At 38.4% G+C, this 16,588-nt stretch overlaps 1 protein-coding gene across 1 annotated transcript in view; it reads right to left on the bottom strand.

Annotated features, from left to right (window-relative positions):
- QRICH1 (glutamine-rich 1) overlaps positions 1 to 14,964 on the bottom strand; it is a 36,603-nt gene extending 21,639 nt beyond the window's left edge. Inside the window, exons 1-2 of the mRNA XM_006893016.1 lie at positions 14,656 to 14,964; positions 8,313 to 9,347 (exon numbers count right to left, since the gene is read on the bottom strand). Coding sequence (XP_006893078.1) covers positions 8,313 to 9,347; positions 14,656 to 14,964 — 1,344 coding nt within the window. The remainder of the gene's footprint in view (positions 1 to 8,312; positions 9,348 to 14,655) is intronic.
- Positions 14,965 to 16,588: the final 1,624 nt, after the last annotated feature.

The following is a 16,588-nucleotide window of genomic DNA, read 5'->3' as shown; positions in this document are numbered from 1 at the left end:
GAAATCCAAAATCTCTGTAAATGCGCATTAAAATTATTAAAAAAAAATAAAGCTTAAAAAATTTTTTCAAAAACCATGCCTAGGACCCATCCCTAGAGATTCTGACTGATCTAGCATTAAGCACAAATTTTATGCTTTTCAGATGATTCTAATGTCCAGCCATGGTTGACAATCGTGGTTTAAATAACAAAATTACAACAAACAAGTCCTGTCTTAAGGATAACTAAGTTTTCTTTAACTACTAGGTATACGCTCCCTTTTTCTCATTTGTTCTGAATAATACTGTACTGACTCAAAAGGATATAATTCATCTCCTGAGGACAGGTGGAATTACTCTAGCTTCCTGCCTATGAAGGAAGAGTAGTCTCATTTTCAAGGGGCTTAGGGTGAGTTCTGAAGACAAAGTGGGAGATAATGACCTTGAGTCTAGATAACAATTTCCCAAAAGAGCACAAACACAAGTTCTGTGGCCTTAATATACTTATGCTCTAAACAAATACCCTTTAGCAATTTCTCATGCCTTTGCCTGTGACTTCCTTTTCTCAACAGATGGCTGAGGAATGTCAAATTCAGTCTAATGAAGGCAAAGTAACTTTTATGTGACACATACATATTTACTCTTCAATAAATAAAATGATCCTACAGCATTGTGCTTCTCTTAGATAGCTCTGGTGGTTTGTTGGTAAAAAAAATTGCACTGCAAACTCAAAGGCAAGAAGTACGAATTCACTAGCTGCTTTTAGGGGGGAAATATGGGCAATCTCCTCTTGAGCAATTTACTACCTTGGAAAAGGAGCTAGAGCACCAGCTGTGGGTCAGTTCCCACTCCACACTAAACCACAACCACTTCTGATTAGACAAATTATTAAATAGGAAAATAAAGCAGTATAGTTGCTTATGACATAATGCAGACCCAAGAAAATGTTTATATGCTTTGACTAAATAAATCTAGGACTCTTATCTTAGAGACAAGGTACCCTCATTTGGTGTTGCCAAGTGTGAATCCACTACAGCTCCACAAAAGAATGCTGACTACTATTCCCTCTAATTCAGAAATGACCAGATGGAAGGGATTTGAATTTGATCTTAAAGGAAATACTTTAAAGCATATTTTTAAAATACAGGCATATACAGAGACTAAAATTTATTCATAGTTATCAGGAGTAGAAGACAGGAAAGGAAAATAGATTTATATAAATGGCACTGAAATTATGTTAATAGATAAGGAAAAACTTGGAAATAGCAAAACGGTGATGACTCAGCAACATGATAAATATTTACATCAGGAAGAAATAGAAAATATGAATGTGCAACAAAAGTGGAATAACTGAGTAGTAATGACAAAAACAAAAAAACCCTCACAAGTAATAATATGGCCATCCAAACTGAAAAAAAATCCTGGTAGCATAGTGGTTAACGAATTAGTTTCTAAGCAAAAACTCAGATGCTCAAATCCATTAGCTGCTGCAAAAGAGAAGTGTGTGAGATGCAAAGACGTGTGTTTTACAGTGTATTTGAGTAAATCTATCTATCTGAAATGTACCACTTTCCCACGGAATTGAAATGAACTCATAGCTGACCCTCCACTTGTTTTATTTTTTAAATTCTTAAGTGTTTATTTGAAAATAAATTCTAGATAGATTAAATATGTAAATAAAAACATTAAATATATAAAAAAACCCTTATGAGGTGTTTCTATGGTACTATGATGAGTCAGAATATGACTCAAGGGCAAAAGGTTGGTTCTTTGATTTACTCAAATACATTACAAAACAGCAAACATATTAACTAATGCTTACTGCTTAAGATCAAAGAATATAGCCTTCAATATGGATTGCATCTCAACATCAAGATGACAACACCCCTCACTACTGGACCATCATGACAGAGAGAAAAGACTGAAATTGTCAACGATAACATCTTTCTTGGATCCACAATTAAAATCTTTGATAACCGCAGCAGTCAGGAGATCAGGAGACACACAGCATTGGGCAAGTCTGCTATCAGGGACCTCTCCAATGTACTGCAAAGCTAAGATTTTAGTTTGAAGACTAAAGTGTATCTGATTCAGGCTATGATCTTTTCAGTCACTTGCTATGAGTCTGAGAGCTGGGCAATGAATAAGGACTTATGCCTCTGTGTTGTGGTGAAGAATACTGAGTATTACACAAACTGCCAAAAGAACAAACAGATATAGTTTGGGAAAAAAAGCAGCCAGAGAGCTCCTTAGAGGCAAGGATAGTGAAGCTTTCTCTCATATACTCTGAGCATATTGCTAGGAGAGGCAATTCCTTGAAAAGGAACATCATACTAGGAAGGACAGAGAGTCAGAGAAATAGGGGAAGGCCCTCAACAAGTTAGACTGACACAGTAACTGCCGCAGCCGGCCCAAGTGTATCAGAGATAATGAGAATGGCACAGAATAGGTTCAGATCTGTTCCTCACAGGGTTGCAATGAGTTGTACTCAACTCAATAGGACCTAATAACAATAACATGGTTCCTAGGCAATAATATTGTTATCTATAGTTAAGTAAACAGAATTAAGATTAAAAAAATGTGTAGAGTATTAAGATAGCTGTATTAAAAAACCTGAACCTCCCTACCTCCTAAAAATTAAAAAAAGCAAGGGTGCAACAAATGAATGAATGGAATTCCAAAATCTCTGTAGATGTTCATTGAAATGAAAAAGAAATTTAAAAAAAATAAATTAAAAAAGCAGCTCAGCGCGTAGAGCCATAGGGAGCTGCACTAACCCAAAGATTAAAACTCTGAAGTTTAATTCAGGGACTCCAACCTGGGGATTTACAGCCTCCTGAAAAATCCCCTGGAGGGTCTAAGAAACAGCTCCAACTAGAAAGCAATAGTTTGTGTTGGTTCTTTTTGTAAGCCATAATAAAAAGAAAAGGGGTAAACATATTAACAGCTTTAAAAATGTTTCCTATTTTTCTTTCTGTCATTTCCATAATGAATGAATTATTCATAAATTCTCTAAGTTGCAATGAAAACCCTAGTGCAGGTTTAACAGGTAAGTAAAGAAGGTGTGGTAAAAGCCAAGTAGGCAGAAAATAAGGGTCAGGGGGAAAAACTCCAAAACCTCTTAAGTCAATTCTCATAGATTTGTTATTTGCAAATTTGCCTATTTATCACAAACACTTTAACCTCAAAATCAATGCTTTTGATTTTCATTTTAAAATATTTGCTTTCACAATCATTCAAGGCTATGTGCAAGGTGCTAAAATATGTGACTCACCTGCCATGCCTGGTTCCAACTGGGATTGAACCAGCCAATACTTCACCTTCCTGTTTCTAGTCCCATTTTATACATCATAAACATCATTTGCAAGGTCTATTCAGTGCCGTATTTTTGTGTTTTATTGACATTTTAACTGTTTAAAATGGTTCCCAAATGTTCCTCAGCACAAGAAGGCTGTGACATTTTGGTTCCAGCAATGAGTGTTAATAGTATGCATGGCTTAATGCATTTGTGTGTTCAGATGATGGTCAAAATGACCAATGTCTATATCCAACACTTAGTAAACTAGCTGTAATTCTTTAAACAGCCCTTCATCTTTGTAAAATCTCACAGATTTTGTGGCTATTTAGGCTAGAAACTAATGAGATTAATATAAACTTTCAAAGAGTATTTGTCTAATTAGATAACTTACTACCTACTCTTTAAAATGTGATAGAGTATACCAAAGAATTTTTCTTTTACTTTTCAAAGAGAGAAGTAAACTGGGGGGTGGGAGGGAGGAGGACTGGACAGGGAGAAAAGTGCAACAATGAATGAATGGAAATCCAAAATCTCTGTTAAGTGTTCATTAAAATAAAATAAAATTTTTAAAAAAATTCTATAGAGACGTTTATAGTCTCAAATACTGATACCTGAAGTCTAGGATTTTCAATTCCTTAGCTAGGGCTCTAATTGTAAAGGGAAAGAATTGAGTTACCATCTATTTCGAAGAATATGCTTGGATGCTTAAAAAAAAATTAAAAACAGTTTATAAAAATTGCGCTGCAATCCTGAAAGCACAGAGTTTGAATCCACCAGATGCTCCACTGGAGAAGGATGGGCATTCTCCTCCTGTGCCAGTTGGATCTAACTCAATGGCACACAACAGGAAGTGTGTAAAAAAAAAATAAAAAATAAAACAACAACTTATTAAAAAAAGTGCTGCTAAATAGCCAAAAAAACCTCAAACACATGTTCCTAAATAGCAAAAAATCAATTTAAAGCATACTAAAGACAGTTCTCTTATTCTCTGATTGAACAACCATGTGTATAAAGCTTTGTATTGGTATCAGGAACACAGAAGTGTATTAAGCCATACTACTACAACCCACTGCTGGAACCAACTCACAGCTGATCCCCTAGCATGTTTTTAGGAGACAAACTGCACGGGAGGAGACTGCCCATCTTTCTCCTACAGAGCAGGTGCATTCAAACTACCTGCTTTTCTGTTGGGTTCCTTATCCAATGGGCCACCAGAGCTCCTTTATTTAACTATGCTGTTGTTAAATGCTGTCAAACTGACTATGACTCATACTGACCCTGTGAACAGATGAACCTTGTCCTATCTGTAGCATCCTCATCATATCTGATATACTTGAGCCTACTGTTAATGTCACTGTATCAGTCCACCTTGTTGAGGGTCTTCCTCTCCTTGGGTGACTCTCCACCTTTCAAAGCATGATATCAAAGTCTATGAAGAAAAGGTGAGTCAATTTGTAGTGAATTAATAAAAAACCTTTCAAATAACTTCTCTGATATCACAAAAAGAAAACCATAATTCTGAAACTGTTCCATTAACTCCCAACCATCACATTCCTCTCAAATACCTTCTGCAGTCCAGGGAGGCAGCCACACTCTAGGTCTACTGAAAGCACACAGTGACTCGCAGAGTCAATCATGCAGAAGCTGTTTCTCTGCCTGAACACAGGGCCAAGCTTCCCTCTACCTAATCAATAATCATTCCCTCAGCTAACCTTGTAATACATATTCACATTTCACTAAAAGGTTTGTCACCAGTTCCTGTTCTGGTTAAAGTTAAATCTATAGCCAGAACACTTACTGCCTTCTTTGGCAAAACAAACACTGGATTCCTAATGGAGCCAGCTGTGCAGATAATGCCTTCCAGAGTTATATGAGTAAAAAAAAAACCAGAAAAATAGGGCTAGATAGATGTGGCAACAAAAGAAGGTTTTAAAGAACAAGAGATACAAAAACTTTCCAAGAGGGTCTAACTTCCCAAACTAATGAAGAGTGAAAAAGCGCAAGCTTTGTTACCAGAGCTTCCCTAGGGTTCATCTACAGGTTGTAAGTACCTAAGGGAAGAAGACAGTCTGTCAGGGGCCTTGGAGAATGTGAGGAAATGGGGCTGCCATCTTCAATGGTGCTGCTAGAGCAGAAAGTTTTTATTCATCTCTCTTCTCCAGAAGGAGCCTAATAAAGAGGAAAAGTGGAATATTTATGTAAAAAAATGTATCTCAAGTTGTGGTGTTATTAGGTGCTGTTAACATGTATATGAAACAAAGTCTCATCATGCTTGCCTCTAAAGAGCATCTCCTCATGTCTTTGAGCTGTGGTGTTGGAGAAGAGTATTGAATATACCATGGACTGCTAAGAAAACGAATAGGTTCATCCAGGAAAGGGTTAAACCAGGCTGCTCCTTAAAGGGAAAGATTCTGAAGATTTGTCTGACATACTTTTGACATGTTGCAAGGAGGGACCAGTCAGTCCTTAGAGAAGGATGTCATGCTTGGGTGGGTGGAGGAACAGCACAAGAGAGAAAGATCCGCTATGAGGTGGACTGATTCAGTGACTAGGATGGTGGAGGTGGGAGTGTCGGTGACAGTGAGATTGGCACAAGACAGAGAAGGGTCAGGGCTGTTGTACACAGGGTCACTATGTATGTGACTCAAACAGCACATTAACAACAACTCAAATTTTTCTTCTTCTTCTTCTTCTAGTAACAGACCTTACTGAAATCCCTAGGAGACATTCTCAAAGGAGGTATGTATATTCTCTTGCAGTAGGACAGATGTGACAACAAAAGAAAAGAAAGTAACAGATTATTAACATCTTAAAAATAATATTTTTAAAGGGAGATGGGACAACTATCTCCTACCTAGCCTAGGACAGCTGAGGGAGGCCTCCTCACCAGACCAGAGGCTTTCCTGTCTTCTTAGTCTGGAGGGACAATTCTAAGGAATATTTCCAGATCCAGTTTAAATTCTCCAAATGTTACAATTTACCTCCCCACCCAGCTACTAATAACTGAGTTACTCCCTTCTGTTAACATAGTATTACCTTGTATCAAAGATAATCTTTTCAAGGAATAGGAAGTAAAAGTTTAAATTTCAAGAACAAGTTATGGCTAACATTGAATAGAATGGGAATCCCAGAACACTTAATTGTGCTCATGCAAAATTTATACATACACCAAGCAGCAGTTGCCCAAATAAAACAAAGAAAAACTTTGGAGGTCAGAGAAGAGCTTCAAACAATTCGCATAATTTCTCCTTTTCTGAAGACAACTCTGCCTTTCTCTCCTAAAGGTGCAGAATACATAAAAGCTCCAACTCCAGAACCCAGTTATGGTCTCAGCACCTTCACTTGCTGAGACAGATTTGAGCAGCTCATACCCCCTTTTCTCCTTATATACTTACTGTTAGGAACCAATATTTGGAACTAGCTAGTAGCTGACCCCTCAGAAGGTCTTCAAAGGCAGTAAATCATACAGGTGGAAACTGTCCATCTTTCTCCCACAGAGCAGTTGGGAGATGAGAATCGTGTACCTTTGGGTTGGCAGCACAGCTCTTTACCACTAAGCCAGCAGAGCTCCCTAGTATATATACAATAAAACGGCTTTTTTTTTTGCACTATCCAAGTTTGTTTTTTTCCTGGAAGCAGGCCTGTGTTTTTTCCTCTACCACTCCCACTAGAAACTCCAGACATGAAAATTACAAAGGGAATGAACAAAGAGTATGGAGAGACCAGAACTGGAACTGGAATAGGCTCACCAGCTTTAGGATGACTAAGGGCAGACCTGACAAGCTCCATCCTTCAGAACAAAACCTGAGCAGGGACCACATTACCATTCCCCTGGCGGCTCTCTCCTACAATCATCCACATAGTTCGACTATCACATGTCACAGTAAGCTCAACTATTTACCTAGGGGAAGACAACCCTCACATTTCCATAAGAGTTCCTCTTCCAAATTCACTTTTATATGCAATCTTGGGCCATAACCTTCTCACCAACCAAGGCTCTGTGATTATACTGCTTCAACTCTCTGGAACTTCTTTTTGGTGAGTCTTAACTGCAAACTAAAGTCCAAACTACTTTTTTCACATGGATGTCTACATTCTCATTGTTCATCTTTTTATGTGTGTGTGTGTGGCACACATCACACTTGATTATGCTGACTTAGATAATGCAAGGAAACAGAAATTTTAAGTTTTAAATCTAAGAACTAGATTCCAAATTACCAGATTCAAGGACTCCTGTCTGATTCTATGTTGTATGTGCTTTGTAAATATCTAACTGTCAGATCTAGTAACATAGAATCAGACAAGAGTCCTTGAATCTGGTAACTTGGAATCTAGTTCTTTGACGTAACTTAAAATTTGTTTCTTTGCAATATCTAAAAGTCAGCATAATCAAGTGTGATGTGTGCCACAATAAAACAACAATAACCACCAACTTTCAAAGAATACAAGATCACTTTTTTTTGGATCACTTTTTTTAAAAAGACAACCAACAACAACAAACAGATCACTTGAGAGATCTGGTTGCATAGGTGACTTTTCAAAGTTCCCCAGAATAATCACTTCTAACAGACCTACCTGGAGGTATTCTAGGTCTTCTAACTTAACTGTGCTGTCTAAAGATGACAATTACAAAGGGAACAATCTCACAGCTTCTCTGTTGTGATGTTTACAATGAGTACTAATGTACAGAAGAGACAAAAATAACATCTAGGATGCCCCACTCAGCTCTTACCTGGAACTGCTGCTAGAAAGCAGCAGGCAACTAACTCCCCTCAACACTCTGGCCCTAGAGCAGTTACTTATTTCTTGGTAACAGAAAATATCTACAGCCCCACTATACAGGCTCACGTGTAGGGAAAGGCTGCTTCTATCTGTCTACCTCCTTGTTCCATCCAGATCTCCTTCACTCATTAATAACACTATCAATACAAGGTCAACACCAATGTAAAAAACACTCTAGAGTTACCAGAGGTTGCCAGGTAAATTCTGTATCAGATATTGAGGGAGCAGGTTGCTCTCCAGACAAGTCTCACTTACTGAACATGTAACCTGGAGCTGCTGCTGCTGCTGCTGCTGCGGTGGTGGTGTCTGTTCCTGGGGAGCTTGCTGCTGTGGTTGCTGCTGGGGGTCCCATATATGCACAGTCTGAGCTGTATTCTGGTACGTGCCTGCCACAGCCTGCACAGCCACTGGAATGTGGATGTTGCCATTCATGAACTGTGCTGGAAAGAGTGAGTTTGCAAGGGTCTGCACAACCTCTTCATGGGAGTTTTTCACTACTGATGTGGTGCCCACCATCTTCTCCTTGTCATCCTCCAGCTTTACAGCTGCCAGGGCTGTAGGTGAGCCACTGACATGAACTGCATTGTAGGCTTCCTGGGGAATGGCAATATGGGTAATGCTCTGTTGCTGAGGGTCCCCCCGTGGCTGGGCAGAATAAACAGGGATGGTCCAGGTTTCTCCTGTAGGGCTAGTAATGGTCCCAGTGGCACTGTACAAATGGGCACTGTCTACTGTCAGTAAGTCTGGCCTTAAAGACACGTAACTCTGCTGCTGGCCTTGTGGAATGGCCAACACGGTAGCCACTGGCTGCCCTGAGATGGCATAGGACACAGTGATAGGCATGTCCACTTTGCGCTTCTTCACTGGCTGGAGGACACTGGCTGTCCCAACCCGCCGTTCCCCTTCCCGAGGGGAGCCTTGCTGAGACGATGGTGGGGAAAGGGCACCCACTGTCTGGATTTGGATCTGTTGACCCCCAGCAAGAGACTGTCCAGCCACCAGCTGAGCTTGGATTTGCTGATGTGGGATATGCTCTTCTGGGATCTCTGCAGCCTGGATCTGCTGGGCTGCTTGAACGTGCTGCACCTGGATCTGGGCAGCTTGCAGCTGGGAGGGGCTAGGGCTCTGCAGAGACGGAGTCTGGATGGAAGGAGTTGCTGGCTGTGGTGCCTGGCCCTGGATTTGCACCTGGACCTGGATGGGCTGCTCAGCAGGCTGGTGAACGGTGAGCTGCGGAGAGAGCTGCTGAGCAGAGAACTGTTGTGGAGATTGCTGTACCTGCACCTGTACCTGCAGCAACAAGATTCACCAGTGAGTCAGGCAGCACTACAAACCCAGTTCCCAAAAGTGCAAATCAAGTTCCCCCAAAATATGTCTAGAAGAGACCACTGGTACATAAGGAGAAATGGCAGTCATATCCAAGGTTTATAAAGTAGCCACAATCCCTAAAACCAAAGGCTGAATTCTCTAGTATTACAATGTATTCAGAGTGACCTACATCCACATCAAAGAGTAAGAAAATCAATTCACCAGGATACAAAAGGAAATTATAAAAAAAAAAAAGGAAAGGAAATTATCAGAACTTTTGCTCATTTAAAAACTTTTTAAAATGACCCCTTTTAAAAAAATCAAAACCCCACAATACCATTTGAAAAATAAAATGCCCCAGCTGTCTTTTATATATTAGTATAGCAATACAAGCAAATAATCTTCAAATATATGTATTTAAGTAAATGTTAAAAAACATTTTATCCCTGAGGTGACATAAAAAAAGGTGATGGTCTTTAAGGTCATCAACACACTATATTTCACAGGCATTCATTCAGTGTCCAAACATTCAACCTGGGATCAAAACTGTTAGCACCAATAACTAGTGGAAACAATGTAAAGACAAATTGTGGATCTATCTATATTTTGGTCCAATGACGCTACCAAAATGAGGGCACTGTCAAATGATTCTTTAGGGTGCTTAATTACAATAACTATGTTTGGATAATGGAGCTCTGGTGCACAGCCAAACAGGGAAGAATCATAACTCAAATGCCATGCCTCTCTGGTGGTTTGAATCCACCAGGGGCTCCTCAGGCGAAAGAGGGATGGATCTCCTCCAGCGCATTTTCCAGCTTTGAAAACCCACTGAAGGGTAAGCTATGAGTTGGTTCCAACTTTGGGCAGGAATGAGATTTGCTGCCCCTTCCCCAGAATGTGGTAATATAATCGGATAAAAGTTTCCACACCCTGAATCATATATTTCTGATAATAAAGCGCTATTTTCTTACTGTTAAAACAGCATACAAAGATGCTGGAAAAGAAACCATGCAAAATATGTGATATATATAATACAGACACATACATTAAATAAAGCTTTTTCTAACAGATACACATATCTAGATTACACTAGCCAAAGGGAGGAATTAGGAAGGTAGAAAGCAAGAAGGCAAATGAAGGACTACTTTACTCTTACATAAGTAATGTGTGTTATACAATTTTTGTGACCTGCAGTTTCCCTTAACATTACTTTCCCGTGTATATTATGTGCATTGTATTCATATGCACATTTGTTGAAATATACAAAAATTCTGTGTACTTATTTAATAACAGAAAAGAACATGTCACAAAACATAATTAAAGTTAGTATTATAACAACTGGATATCCCGTTTCACATCATATACAAAGCTTAACTTAAAATCTACTATATACCTAAATAAAAGAGTTAAATTATCTGAGAAGAAAATATAGGAATAAACCTTCATGAGCTTGAGTTAGGCAATGGTTTAGAAGTGATAACAAAACTATAAGTGGTTAGTTAGAAAACATACTTTTATGAACTTTGATGCCATCAAGAAAGTAAAGACAAACTACTGAATAAAACGAGAACTATAAATCAAAACTCAAGAGATATCACCTCACACTGACTCACTTAGTGACTAGGATGACTGTCACTAAAAAAAAAGTCACAAACAGGTAGCAAGTCCTGGCAGAGATATGAGGAAACCAGAATCTTCATGTGCTGTAGATATTGCTGGGGATGTATAATGTAGCTACTTTGGTAAACAGTGTGGCAACTAGTTCCCCAAAAGATTAAATGGTCAAAACAACTATAGCTCATTCCAGTAACAATAGTAAAATTCAACAGTGCAGCTAACAACAAATGCTGGCGAGGCTGCAGAGAAACTGGAACCCTTATTCACTGTTGGTGTGAGTGTAAAATGGTGCAACCACTATGGAAGGCAGTACTGCGCTTTCTCAAAAAGTTGTAAATAGAAATACCATTTGACCTAGAATCTACTACTGGGAATATACCCTAAAGAAACCCGAACTGCCACCCAAACAGATATATGCACACTCATGTTTATTGCTGCTTTGTTCACAACAGCAGAGTTAGAAACAACCCAAGTGTCCATCAATAAATGAATGTCTAAAGCAGCTGTGGTTTATTCATGCAATGGAATATTATGCTGCACTGAAAAAAAAAACCCTCATGAAATAGAAAAAATGGGTGACCCTGGAGGACATTATGCTGAGTGAAATATCACAGTCACAAAAGGACAAATACTGCAAAATGTCACTGTTATAAAACAGGACTGACACAGGGGTTGTGGGGGAGCTAAGAAAAAGAAGGGATAAATAATGTACATGACACAAACAGATGAGAGAACTGTATAAAGGAATATGTGATTAGGTATTACTGGCATGACAACAGTCCAGAATTAGAGATGCTAGTAAAGTGGCTGGGGGGGTGGACTTGGGGGACGACTGTGTAACAATGGAAAAAAAATTTTTTTTTCCCAAGAGAAAAGCAAATGGGGGTGGGGATGGGAGGAAAATGTGCAACAATGAATGAATGGAAATCCAAGTTCTTTATAAACGTTCATTAAAATCTCAACGGGGGCGGGGGGGGGGAAGAGGATTAAATGGTTACTCTATGACCCAGCAAAAGAAGGAGTGACATCTACTTCAACAACATGCCTCTGGAAACTCGATGAACTTTGATAAATGTCGATAGTTACAGAATGGCTTCAGGCTTTTTGTTCATAGGGTCACTATGAGTAGTACTCGACAGCAATCAACAACAATGTTCCAGGACTCATATCCTAACTCAAGAAAAATAAAAATATTTTGGCACAAAAACTTGTAGACAAATATTCATATCAATTATTCAAAGCCAAAGAGTAGAACAGTTCAAATGTCTACTAGATAGTGAATGCATCTATAAAATGTGGTATACCCTTACAACACAGTATTTATGTGGCGATAAAAACAAAGAGTGGTTACTTGTGGGCATGGGGTCTCTTCTGGAGGGTCCAAAGTTTCTAAAATTGAAGTTAACTTGGAGAAGAATACTGAATATACCAGGACTACTAGGAGAACAAACAAGTTTTTCCTAGAGAGGATAAAACCAGGCTGCTCCTTGAAAGTAAGAATTCTGACTTATTCTGGACATGTTGCGAGGAGGAACTAGTCTTTGGAGAGAAACATTATTCTTGGGAGGGTAGAGGGAAAGACCCTAGATGAGACTGACTCAGTAAGTGGGGTAATGGGGATAGCGGAGTTGGAGATGGTGAGATTGACACAGGATAGAGCAGGGTCCAGAGTTGCTATGAGTCCCAAGTCACTTGATGGCCCTTAATAAGAACATCACATTACAACTCTGTGACTATACTAAATGATAGTGCATTGTACACTTATAAAAAATAGATTGTATGGTATGTCAATTTTATCTCAAAATAGTAATTTATTTTTTAAAAAGGTAACTAATGAAGCTTTATAAATAGCATAGGTTGAGATCACAGACTAGCTCTGACTTGATGCTATCTATACCTTTCAGGATAGTAAACCATGAATAAATCATTAAACAGCCTTTTCATGTTAACATAAACAATGTATATTTATGAAAAAGGTAATAGTTCTAAAAAGTATGACTTGCAGTTTTGCTTATCTCTTTAACAGATGATTTAACAAAAGGCAGTTAGATTGTTCTATCTGATTCTGTATTCAATTTGTTATCATTTATCACAACCATGGAGTTTTGAAAAGTTTTGATCATGAGGACCCTTTTAAGGGTCTTGAGGATCTAAGGGGTTCTCAAACTACCCTTTAAGAACCACTATTACAGACATAAATGTATCTATAACTTTAACAAGTAGTCCTTGACTTATGACATATTAGAGTTACAATAAACCATACGATGTCATTAAGTGAAAGTCAGCATCATATGAAACTGGAGACCAATCTCATTAAAAGATGTCCTATGTAATTACGTAACTGCCAAATTACATCACTGCATTAACATCTAAACCTGAGAACTGACTGAGTTAAGTTCACACAAAACTTAAGCCAACAGAGTCAATGTTTCTTTCACTTGGTACTTCATTTTTTATTTTTTTTTTGTACTTCATTTTTGTTACTGTTAAGACAATACATTCTCAATGTGTAAATTGCATAGTAGATTCTTTTATTGTTGTTAATATAAACATGAAGTATCAAAGGAGAATAAGTGAGAAGTTGGTGCATAGTAAAGAAGAAATATTATCCATATTTAAAGCACTATAAAACAAAAATCAAAGTTAATATGCAAAATCTACCTCTTCAAATTCTTATTTATAACATAGCTTATCCTCCAGTTAAATACTTACAAATCATAGTAAGAATATGAAGTCAGCTAAAGTAAAAAAATCTTAGCAAGTTCATCACTCTAGAAAATAACTTTTTTCAACAATGAATGAATTTCTAACTTTTCTGTAAATTTTGTTAAAAATCACAATTAAAAACAGCCGAAGAATAAAGTAACGTCTACACATTACATTTTATTTTAATTTAAAAGGAAATAAAAGCAAAATAAACTAAAGGAACTAAATCTCATTAATGAATGAGACAATTCCTAAAAGATTCCTCTAAAATAATTTTTTAAGAAAAAAGTTTTAACAACAATCTAAAACAAATGCATTGCAAGTAGACTAGCGAAGGGCAAGGAAAGGGGAGGGAAGAAAATGTACAATGAATGAAAATTACAAATCTTCAAAAGGGAATTTTACAAATTTTTGTTTAATACGAGGATTCTCACAACTTAGTATGACTAAAAATATTTGTGATGGCTGTAAAATGAAAGACTGCAGATACTTGCTCTTTGCTTTGGAGAGTTGGGCAGTACAGAACATAGAGGTCTTCTCAAACTGAATTTGATTCTGACATAACCTAAGGCTTCCCTTCTGTCTGTGTCAAGCTGAAAAGAAGTTGAACATAACAGATCTAATCTTGGCTCATTATCAAACGTATGGAATTTATTTCAAAATGGAAACATCAGTGTATTTTCCCACTGTGATTGAGTTATTTGAAGTGTTTGTGTGTGATGTTCCTGTTAACTCAAACTATGAAGGCAAGCAAAGTGTACTAAATAAAACTATGTGAAAGGAATTAGACATTCTAGGCATGACAACATTCTGGAACTGGGGGAGGGGGAGAGAGGAAAAATGTAGAACAGTGAATGAATGAAAACCCAATCTTTCTGTAAACGTTCACTAAAATCACAATTTTAAAAAATACATTTTAAAAAGGAAAGTATATTAAATAAGTTGTAACTCAACATTTCTCTTTTACCTGAACCTGCTGGGGTTGCTGAACCTGGATCTGTTGTTCTGGCTGAGTTTGTGGCTGAACACTGGTGGTGACTGGACAGGCTAGTTCAAGCAAAGACCCAGCCACTTCAGTGCTGTCTGTATAAGTGCAGTTCGCACCCTGTTGGTACACCATGGTAGTGGTAGTTGTCTGCTGGAACTCCTGAAGAGCTTCTGGTCCCTTGGAGGCCAGAGAGTCCAGAAATTCCTTCATCCTGTGCTGTGGGACAGATCTTGCCTTTACTCGGATGTACTCTTCAAAGGAGATGGTGTTCTCCAAAGAATTATTCATATTGCAGAGTCCTTAGGTTTCCTAAAAACAAAAAAGAGTATGCAGAGGTCAAAATTATGCTATTGGTTCTGTATTTTGAAATGCACAGAAGCAAACAACCTCACATCAGAGTGAAATATTCAAGAGTAGCTGTGCAAATCTGAAATCCAAAGTAAAACTTCATTGGTTTTGTTGTTATGTGCTGTCAAGTCACCTGTGACCCATAGCGACCCTATATACAGCAGCTCTGAAGCCAGCCTACCCTGTCCTGAGCCAGTCTCACTCATTCTGACCTAACTCCAATTCCCCCAGCAGTTGCTGTATCCATCAATCTCATCTGGGGTCTTCTTTTACTGTGTAGTACCTCCACCCTTCCAAGCATGACGTCCATCTCCAAGGAGAGGTTCCTCTTGGCCACATGCCCAAAGTATGTGAGATGGAATTTCAAAAGCCTACCCTCCAAGGAGAAACTTGGTTTCACCCTCTCCAAGAAAGACCTATTTGTTTTCTATGGTCAAGACTCTTCTCCAGCACCACAACCCAAAGGCATCAATTCTTCTGTCATCTTTAGCCACTTGTCCAGTTTTCTGATGCATAACAAGGAATGGTGAAGACCATGACCTGGATTAGGCGCACCTTAGTCTCTAGACTGACTCAATTGCTTTTCAGTACTCTGGAGAGATCCTGGACAGATTTTCCCAATGCAATTAGTTTTCTGATTTCCTGGCTGCTGGTGTTAAGAGTGCTGACTGTGAAGCCAAGCAAGCTGCAACTGTTAACAGCTTATTTTTAACATCAGTTGTTAACCTCACTCTCTTCTCCATCTATCTTGGTGTTGTCAATTGGTGCAGTGGTGAGTATCCTTGTCGAGATGTTGAGCTTCAATCCATATTGAAGACTATAGTCCTTGACCTTCTGCAACAAATGCTTAAGAACCTCCTCAGTTTCAGCAAGGTTGTTATCTGTGTAACATAGGTTGTTGATGAGTCTTCCTCCAATCCTGATGTCCATTCCTCCTCATAAAGTCCAGCTTCCATATATTGAAAAGAGCATATAAACTGAAAACGTATGGAGACATGCATCCCTGACACTCCTTTCCTAATTTTGAATCATGCAGTGTTTCCTTGTTCTGTTTGGAGGACTGCTTCCTGGTCTGAGTATAGGTTTCATGTTAGCACAATCAAGTGTTCTGGGATTCCCATTTTCCTCAAGGTTAGGCACAATTTGTTATGATCCACACAGTCAAATGACTTTTATACAGTCTATGAAAAATACATAGACAAAGATATTCTTCTGGTACTCTTTGTTTTCTGCCAAGATCCAACTGACACTGGCAATAGAGTCACTAGTGTCATGACCTCTTCTAAACTCAGCTTGTTCTTCTGGTAGTTCTCTGCCAACATACTGTTCCAGTCATTTGTGGATAATCTTCAGCAAGATTTTGCTAGCATGTGGTGTTAGTAATACTGTTCAATAATTTTCACTCTGTTGAGAACGACCACTTGGCCAACTGACTGGAAGAGAGCGATATTTGTTCCTTTCCCAAAGAAAGATGACCCAACAGAATGTGGAAACTACAGAACAATCTCACTGATTTCACATGCAAGCAAGATTTTACTGAAGATTATCCAAAAACGACTGGAAC

This window comes from Elephantulus edwardii, unplaced genomic scaffold, assembly GCF_000299155.1.
Source record: "Elephantulus edwardii isolate Elephantulus edwardi_28Jun2011 unplaced genomic scaffold, EleEdw1.0 scaffold00121, whole genome shotgun sequence".
Classification (NCBI taxonomy): Eukaryota; Metazoa; Chordata; class Mammalia; order Macroscelidea; family Macroscelididae; genus Elephantulus; species Elephantulus edwardii.
This window is presented reverse-complemented; position numbering and strand designations above follow the sequence as displayed.